At 40.0% G+C, this 9,907-nt stretch overlaps 1 protein-coding gene across 2 annotated transcripts in view; it reads right to left on the bottom strand.

Annotated features, from left to right (window-relative positions):
• The window catches only part of snupn (snurportin 1), a 10,857-nt gene continuing 950 nt past the window's right edge, over positions 1–9,907 (bottom strand). For both annotated transcript variants that reach the window (XM_032524263.1, XM_032524264.1), the window contains exons 2-9: positions 8,322–8,486; positions 7,644–7,827; positions 7,287–7,391; positions 4,487–4,583; positions 2,104–2,201; positions 1,862–1,939; positions 1,272–1,352; positions 1–1,077 (exon numbers count right to left, since the gene is read on the bottom strand). In XM_032524263.1, coding sequence (XP_032380154.1) covers positions 757–1,077; positions 1,272–1,352; positions 1,862–1,939; positions 2,104–2,201; positions 4,487–4,583; positions 7,287–7,391; positions 7,644–7,827; positions 8,322–8,479 — 1,122 coding nt within the window. In that variant the 5' untranslated portion in view covers positions 8,480–8,486 and the 3' untranslated portion in view covers positions 1–756. The remainder of the gene's footprint in view (positions 1,078–1,271; positions 1,353–1,861; positions 1,940–2,103; positions 2,202–4,486; positions 4,584–7,286; positions 7,392–7,643; positions 7,828–8,321; positions 8,487–9,907) is intronic.

Here is a 9,907-nt window from a genome sequence, read left to right as displayed (position 1 = left end):
TGTAGGCCGATAAAAAAATGATTTATTAAGAAACATACGCTTTAAAAACATCGAAACAATTTTAAATGCAACATTAAATTGTAAAAGTCCATGTCACTGGCACGGTTCAGCATGATCGCAACTCACAGGGTCCGACCAGTCAGCAACACCTCAACTTCCATATCACTCTCCATTATAACGAATGATAATCAGTTGAAAAATAGCGGAATTTGTGCCTGGTAAGCATCAATGATAGTTTTAGAAAGTCTGCTACAAACTGACAACAGTAAGGATGTTTCTTAAGCGAGATCTATTTTAAGTGCAAAAAGTGCAGAGGAGCAAAACAACCCCTTACCACAACATTTACCGTGCTGCACTTTGCAGTATATCTTGCATAAGAAACCTCTTGTCCTGTTTTTTGACCACGTGACTACCTATGGTGTTATGAAAGGGAGCTGCATAACACACTGTGACTAAGTCATTACAGTGATTAATGACTGTGCAATTACTCCCAAAGAAACAAATCTGTTTCAGAGGTCAGTAACAGGTACAATATTAATGGCAGAGTTTGTAGCCATTTAAAAACACACATATAGAGCATAGCTCTACTAATCGGCACTCTGAGGGCGTCCTGAGCAGTGCCGGATTAGAATTAGCCATGCTTTGCAATTGGTCAGATCTGCAAAACCATTCAGCAGATATTCTAAAGAGCCATATGTGGGCCGCCACCACTCAGAAACCGAGAGTTAGCAATTTGCATCTCGTTAAGCCTCTCACTCAGATCTCCATGTGAGCTTCCCTTATTGGCTTTTGATTCAAAAAGTTCAGAGTGTCCCCACTGTCCAGGCTTGGTGTGGACAGGTACTCTAACTCATAGCCTCCACTTCTGTTGGCCGGGCGGACTTCACTTGATGTTTTCTTGTGTTCCAGGATCTGCTGCAGCTGGTGGCAGGCGTATTCAGGCTTGGTGGTGAGGGGCCCTACAGGGACCTCTATGCCCAGGATATCAGTGACCATGTAAGGGCGAAGCCAGCCCACCAGGGGAGTGCTGCCGGGGGTGTAGTGGGTCTGCCGGTGGTAGAAGAGCAGACCGTCCACCTGCAGCCAGAAATTCAGGATTAAACTAATCCAAGCTTGATGAGAAGCAAATAAATATGGTTCATAAAATAAGGAATTACCTCCCATACACATCATTACACCTAGCATTTAGCATTTATCTGATTGGAACACTACTTCCAACGTGCGGCATTAAGGTGTTAGCAGAACACAGAGGACAAGAGAACTTTTCTTACGCTGAAGCTATACTCAGCTGCCAGGGCTTTCTGAATCAGCTCGGCTGTGCAATCTGTGCTTTGGAGGCTCACAAACCGGAACTGTTGGACAAAAGCAAAATCAGAGCACCATGTTGTTAGTTCCAAACACAATTTGTCTTCTTGTCAAATGTGAGAAATTACTTTCCAATGGCAAGTTTACTCTACAAGGACTAAGCCTGATTTAGCTCCTACTGGGCTGTACCACACAAACACTAAAAATTAAAAGGTGAACCATGAACAGTCTCAGTGTTCACTCCAGCTTCCTCAAAGCCCCATAATGATCAAGATTTGTGCGTAATAATCACTTAGGTGCAAAACTAGTACGAAAGACAGTAATGGAAGTTTTCTTTTGTTTCATTTCCCCCTGAGTATGTTCAAGTTCAGGACTTTATTTATCCCATGTGTGGAAATAAGGTGCAGCAAGGCATAAAGCACAACAAACACAAAACACAGGAAACCTAAAATAGAATCAACATGTTACAGTATTTAAAAAAAACAATACTGAGTACTGAAAACTAGGAAGGACAAAATGGGTCATGAAGTGAAGGGGCTCTATTCCTGTTACTCACAGGGTTGCGTTTGGCGATTTCTGATAGGCCGTCCGTCTCCTGGACTTTGGACTGGAGCCAGTAGAAACGGAAGTCAGTCTGTTGATGAGAAAACAAGTACTGTAAACACAAACCTCCTCTTCAAATTCCGAGCCAATGAGATGGCCAACGTGGCAAAAAAGCACATCTGTGGCCCAGACTTTGCTACTTAAGCAATTAGACAAGCATTCCTGGATTGCTGGAGGATTAGAACCCGGTCTTACCGGGCAGTCGTAGACCGGGTGGCCTCTCCAGCACATGACATCCAGGATGTAGTACGTTCTGTCCACCTCGCTGTAAATGCAGTCCAGGATCGTGTAGTCTGAACATAAAAAGGGCCATTTATAGAATTCACTATTATAAAACTTATTATCTCAGCTATTATTTACTTTAAAAAGGCAAAAGAAAAAAAGACTTGTGTGACCCCATGGTATTCTAACTGTATATGCAAGGCTTTTGAAAGGATTATTGATTAATACCAGTAGCACAAAAGTTACAAGTTCTGATATTTTCAGTTGTGCAAATCCCAACCAAATGGAAATGTTTCCTCATCACTTCATACAACTTTACCCAATATCCTGTTTGTATGTGGTCCCTTTGGAAAGTTTTCAGATTCCCTTCCTCTCCTAAAAAGCTTTGTCTGAGATTATAACATTTAAACCCTAAATTGAAAGTTATTTCAATGTTGTTGCACTACATTTAAGCTAGAACGTAACTCAAAATAGAAATAAACTTGCAGGTGACTGGGAGCCGATGGGAGAACCTTCTGTTGGTCCAACACTTTGGCCCAATCCCAAAATCCGGACTAACAGATTTACGGACTTCTGTAATCCGTAAGGGTTTAGGGTTGTCCCAATGTCTAATTTAAAAAGGACGTGAGGGTTTGGGCACACACTTACCGAGCCCTTTCCATGAGTCTGCATCAATGCAGACTTTACCAAAGGGAATTACCCACAGTTCAAAGCGTTGTGAAGTTTACCACGGAGACCATAGGGAAATCCGGAAATTACAAAAGGTAAACAACAGCACAACACACGACCACGGAGCGGACCAGAGGCCTGTACTACGAAGCAAGATTTGGCGTTAATGACGTAACTTCAGGTTCAACCCAGGGTTTTCTGTATCACAACGGTGGATCAGTTGTTACCGGGTTAAATCGTCATGGTAACTTATGCTGAACACCTAACCTGGTTGGGAGCTGGTTATGTTGGAGATTAAAGATCAACCTGTGTAAAAGCACCGCCTACTGACCAATCAATACTCGATTATTAACGACGTCACCGTTCTTAGAAGATCCGGTGGAGCTCGGTTTGCGGGGAGGGAGAGAGAGAGAGAGAGCGAGAGAGAGGTGTGTGCTCTTAAAAGTTAAAATATTGACAACCCCGTTAACATTCCCTGATGGGTATCTTTATGAAAGATATAGATTTTAAGCAGAGGGAATAATGTTTAGGCAATTCTCAGACACCGCCTACCAAGAGCCTGGGTCTGACCGAGGTTTCTGCCTAAAAGGAAGTTTTTCCTTGCCACTGTTGCACTGTTGCTTGCTCTGGAGGAAACTACTAGAACTGTTGGGACCTACTCTATCTGTAAAGTGTCTCGAGATAACTCTTGTTATGAATTGATACTATAAATAAAATTGAATTGAATTATTTGTGTTTTACAATGAAAAAAATACTGATTATTTAAATGGAGTCTGGTGGGATTGGTGATTTTGCCGTTAAATTAAAAAATCAAAAAATTAAAAAACATATTCAAATGTCGGCTGAGTGAGTTTAGCCTACGGGATTTCGTATAGGTCGACTTCTTCGAGTCATTTGTTGCCAATGCGCGCATTTTTATACTTTTTTTATCTGCTCTCAGATCGCTTACCACTGCCATGGTAGCAACTGAAATACTTGGCTAAAGCAACGACAGTTTATGGAAAGGACAAGTGTAATTATGGTCAGATCTTGTGCCTCACTGACGAGGAAGTGATATTGATAAGCGTTGTGATTTACGAATTTACAGCATTTTTTGTTGTTGTTGTTGACAGCTTTCCTTCCTGGGCTAGGAAGCAGCGACTGTATTGTGTTTTGCCTGTAAAACCGTGTTTGTGTTCTTCAAATTTATGTAGAAGTATCGTTTGCTCTTCTTATGTAAAATATGCAGCTCTGGTAGATTTTTGCGATTGGACATGCTTGGTTGATTGACTAACAATAACCTCTTTTATGTGAACGTGCGTGCTGCTGGATTGGGAAACCCTGGTTTGATTGAAATAGTTGTTAACCACAGACGTGACATAGCTTATGCTGGACCGCGTTGGTTAGGTTAGGTGAAGTCGGGTAACTGAAAGAAATCCCGGGCATGTTGATCTTGATTCGTAGTACAGGCCTCTGTTGTCAAGCTTGTAAAACAAGAATCTGAATTTTTTTAATCTGACAACCGTCTCCTGTGCCTTGGCCGTGTGGAAAGTAATGTCAAGTGTCAGCAACATCTTTGTTATTAAACGTTGCCATGGAAACATGTGATCTCGTGAAGTGCTGTCCCAACCCCATTTATACCTATCTGAGCCCATGTGGCGTCACACACTTACTCAGCTCACGCTGCACATTCAACAGGCCCACCTACCTTTTCCCATGGCCGAGTTGTGTCGGTTCCCACCGGGCAGCAGGGAGGGGAACCGGTTCACACAGTAGCCGCTTTTAGTGTACGATGCAGTGGAACCCTTCATGAAAAAAGTCAATAACAGAGACAATACAGTTACCACAATGTCAGCTCTTCTGTCATTGTAACTGTTAAACTGAGTTTGAAATGTCTTGTGCCATGTTATGTGTTAGAAAAGGAGAAGATAGAGACACAAAAACGGCAAATATTGGTAAAAATCCCACAAAGTAATAAAACTGTTTTTTAATGCAACGAACCGTGTTGCACTATTATCAATTACATGAGACAAAACTCTCCACATTTGGGAAAACTTATTTTCTTAGTTTGTTTTCAATTATAATTTACTTCAATAATATGAACAGAATTTAGTGAAACAATAATGTAATCAAATCATCCCTGGAGCTGAAATAATTAGTCAATCATCACTCTCACTGTGGCATATTGTATTTGGATGTCCCTACATGCACTTAAAAACAGAAAAGTATGAGTTAAATTCATAAGACAGCTTGACGATTGAATATTGGGAGCTACAAATGGGGTCCCAAATCACAGAAATACATTTTTGGTGTTGGTGGTCCCCACAGTCATCACCCCCTAATCCTGGCAGCATCGGGGCCTACAGTTACCACAGAGAAAGTGTCACACTGGGTCACTCTGACAAATACGTGTGAATACTAGCAAGCAGATGAAACCTGTCTCATTACGATTTCCTCAAGCAACGGAAACCATCTGTTGTTTCTGTTTGGTAGAGAGGGCTGTGCCGTGGCGTTTCAAAAGTTTGCCGTTAATGAGGTCAAGATCTGCATTACAGAATGAGAAACCAGATGACTGTCATAATGAGAATATAGATGGTTGCATCACAGGGCGTGGAGTGACACTAGTACAACAAATGTTTGTGTGCGCGCTGAGAGAGGAAAACTGTAGTCTAGGCCAGTATGACAAGACAAGCATGTTGTACCAGAGTTCCCAGTAATCTAATGCTCAGAAGCATTTTTAAGCCTTGTTACTCATAAACCACCTACTGAAACAATAAGTGGTGAATGAGGCAATTGTTTTAAATATATTACTACCAGAGAAAAATGCATGCTATGTTGTAAGAAAGGAAAATGGAAAAAAAAAAAATCTAATTTCACTTCTGATAATTTATGTCTTGATGATGATTTTGAAACTTATGTAGAGGAAGACTGTTTGGGGATGTATTTCGTATGATTGACAGTTGTTTTTTTTCTAATGATACACAGAGGACTGAGCCCTGGTGACTGCCACTCACCTGCCTCTACTCAGCATGGCTTCCAAATGTTTTTGTTTTCAACAACTGACAACATGACAATAGTGTAAATTCAATTCCAAACATTGCCTATAGCCAAGAGGCTGCACTTTTTTTTTTTTTTACACGATGGACTTGTTTGGGGGCTACGGCCACAAAAAAAACAACAACCCTGAAATGTTTCGAAGGTACTCTAAAGCAATCTGTCGCTCTCTCGAGGTTTCTTTGTTTCTTCATTCATGTTCGCAAGTTTCAAAACAATAATCTAATTTAGTTGCAGCCCTGATCCGTTGCTGTGGGCTTGAAAGGGAGAGATAAGGAAACTGACAGTGAAAGAAATTAATGCACAAATATTTTATAAAGCTTTGTAATTATTATTCAGCTTTTATTCCAAATAGTTTCCAAGCAGCACAGCTGCAAACGCTGTGTGGCTGGGTACCGGTCCACGTTTGGGAACCACTGCTATATTTACTACAGCTTTAGAAATGACACAAAAACAGCTCTGTTGGCTAAAAAATGCACCCAATACTAGGATGGCATTGACAAAATATTATACAAATTAAAACCTTCCTGTTCCTTTTCCCCGGGGGCCCTTCCAGCATAGAGGCAGACTATCAATCTCTTCTCTGATTAACTTTCTTTTTGTTTCTGTATTACAAGTAATGGCATTATTCATGTTAACATGATCAGAATGAAAACTTCTGTTGTTACCAAATTAATGATGAGACACAATGCATCATTACTTGTGTGTCTGACACAACTTTGTTTAGGCACTTCTTGTTTTCAATTTTCTCCACACTTCTTTGTGGTCAAGGCCAAACCTTTTTGCATTAAATTATTGTCGCCATGTAGCATACTTATGTTTTAAGTGTTTAAAACAATTATATGCCAGTAGCTATATATGCAGCCACATTATTTTATTTTGATAAGACAGCCTCACATACCACCTCAGACTCAAACTTATGCTCATTTTATGATTCATAGGGTACTGTGAACAGGATCATAATTAAAATCACTTTCGGCTCACTGCTTTCTCTGTCACCGTTCGCCCACATTATTCATTTTGTGTAATATTTCTCAGACAAGGTTCCTCATCTTACTCACAGGCACGACTCCCCCTCGTTCTTTTCAAAATCCGGAATGCAGTATTGAATTTACAATAGCAATAAATACAAAGTACAATTTAATCCTCTACAAATATTGATTCAGTACAGTCATGAAAATGCATTTAATCGATAAAGATCCCGACTGCTGTTCATGGTAATCAAACTGTGAAAGTGGCAAGACTTTCGATCAGGGCTGAAAGATGACAAATCAGCAACAGCAGAGGTGGAAACGTGTCCAAAAGCCAATATAAGCTGATTGCAGAATCTCAATTGTATTTGATTGACAGTTCTATATGTGTTGAATTATCAACGTGCTGCCATTAAAATAGTCATCTTCTTCCTGCAGCAACACGTTAAGTGAAACAATAGAAAAGCAGTGGCTGGTTCTTACCTTGGAGGCAACAATGAGGGATCGTTTCCCGATAGGACAGACCACCATCAGCCAATCGGTGTCCAGTTCTGATGGCACATCCACCAGCCACTCTGACAACATAAGCTAAGGAGAAAGAGGAGCTTTGTTACCAAACTCAGCTTTTTATTTTCATCAACACTGTATTTAAGAGTCCGAAAATTATGATCTCAAGTCATTTGCCATTCAAGAAGTTCATTGGGTGTCATTCTAGAAACTCTAGCGCCCTCTGCTGGCCCAGATGAAGAATGCAGAAACAGAAAACTACATGGCTTAATGTGCAATCATTCACACGTAAACAGAATATCATCTCTAGGTAATAACACAACAAACACTGACCTGGTTTGCATAATGTTTTGGCAGCTTCCTCCTCTCAATCTCCATCCCCTCTTCCTCTGTCTGATCATCTTGCTCCTGTTCCCCGTCCTCTTTTTTCTCCTTGTCCTCCTCTCCATCGCTGTCTACCCCCGTCCAGTCCCCATCAGCCAGACGCCGCGCATGGTTGACGTAGTTTAACCTTTTGCTGAGAGCAGTGATGGAGAAAAGGCTCATTCAAGTATGTGCATTGTTGCATTATATTCGAGAAGAAAACATCTGTGTAATTTACCAGTACATAAGATATGGTAGTCACTTAAAACATGAAACCTGCATTTAAATTGCAGCCAGAACTGACATCAGTGGATCGGCACACCCTGCATTCTTAAGTTGACCAATTCTGTAAAGCTGGAAGGAGGCCCTCTTTAAAAGGGCTTTCTAGAATGAGCGTTACTGTAGTCGCAAGTATGTAGCTGGAACACAAGTGAACGGGAAAAGGTCTTCAGTGCCTTTCATCATTTAATGGTTATGGTGGTAAAAATGTGTTCATGTTGCAATAGGGAAGAAGGGAAAACTATTATCTTACTGTATGTATTAAAATAAAACATTGGGTAGGAGAAACTAACCCAGAAGGGACAGGCTCCAGTCTGAGAACTCATAATTAAACTCCAAGATCAAATACTCACGTATGAGGACATTTACCTCTTCTGCAGTTCAAGAAAGCGCCGCCGCCGCTCGCTCTGCTCCAGCACGCTGTACTTGCTCTTATACTGGGCCAGCCGAGGGTGAGGGGCGGCTGTGCTGTTAGGCTCCTTGGACACAGCAAAGCTGGCCGAGAGGGCTTGGGTCAGGTCATCCATGGGGACTCTGTTAAAAGTATAAAGTAAAAGTATCACTATATCAAAAGGGCTGCACAATTAATCGCAATTGTATCGAAATGGCAATATGGACTAGTGCAATATCCAAATCGCAGGGGGGGCGCAATATTTGTTAATTGCAAAATGTGTGTCAAACCATTCTGAATGTATTGTGGCGCTGCAGAGACGTCCCGGCCTACAACTCATATCCTACAGAAAAAAAATCTTTGTTTGGTACAGATCCTTGGGGAAAAAAAAATCCCACTATAATAATCTTAATTTCTTTTAATGTTAATTTTCAATGAAAATGAGAATAATACAAAAACGACTATTCCCTCCAATATATCGTGAATGATACTGCAATCACAATATCAGTCAAAATAACTGCAATGAGATTTGTTCCTCATATCGTGCAGCCCTACATACCAGGCAAGTCTGAAACTGAAACAGTGGCAGGTTTTGGGCGATAGAGCATTCATAATCTGTGCTACTACTGAATTCTGGAGAATGATGTGAAAAAACAATATATAATGAAAACTATAAATGGCATTCTTTTGTGATTCTGAGGCAAAGGTGTCATTTTCTGTAATTTGGCAGCTCGGTCCTTTTGCCAGTTGACATGATTGACATTTGCATGATGGCACATGTTCATGTTGCTGAACTCTATTTTGAGGTACAAGTGGTTGAGGCAAGGGTACAGAATTTATTTATCTTGAACGATCAACAATGTCGCAAGACAAAAAATTGTAAAACCATAAATAAAAACACAACCAATTGGAAATTAACAAAAAAAAAACGAATTAGTTTGAGAAGGAGCCGGCGGAAGCAAATAACTTATTTGGTCCTGCCCCATATTTTCCAAAATCATATTATTACAAGGTTAATACTATATATATTATACGAAAACACAGCATACAATCTTTCAAGTCAATAACTAACAACAATACAGTTAAATTACAATTCCATTCCCGTGTTTTAGTCTATTTTCTGTACTGGTCAAGTAACGATTTCTTAATCTATTTTTGAACTGAATGATATTATGGCTCTGTTTGACGTCATTGTTCAGTCCATTTCAGAACAGTAACAGGTTATGTAAACAGTTAATCTGATGTTGTCTGTCAATGACCGGCTAAATGTTTTAAGCAGGAAGTGTATTTTGAACTATTTAACTAGTTTTGTGGTTTCAGCCTCATAACATTCTAGTGGTCTTTAGTGTGGATCCCACCATTATTTTGGGATAGTAACATATCACAGCTACAGTAAGCATGTAAAAATATATAACATGAATATATAAAATTTAATAATACTTATAATTCATAAAATGATAATAACAATTAATAAATAATTATAAAGTATGTATATTATATTAACCATAGATAGATAGATAAATAAGATACTTTATTCATCCCGAAGGAAATTTTAGGCATCCAG

The sequence above is a fragment of the Etheostoma spectabile genome, chromosome 8, assembly GCF_008692095.1.
Source record: "Etheostoma spectabile isolate EspeVRDwgs_2016 chromosome 8, UIUC_Espe_1.0, whole genome shotgun sequence".
Taxonomy (NCBI): domain Eukaryota; kingdom Metazoa; phylum Chordata; class Actinopteri; order Perciformes; family Percidae; genus Etheostoma; species Etheostoma spectabile.
The sequence above is the reverse complement of the archived record's forward strand: the minus strand, read 5'-3'. Positions and strand labels throughout refer to the sequence as shown.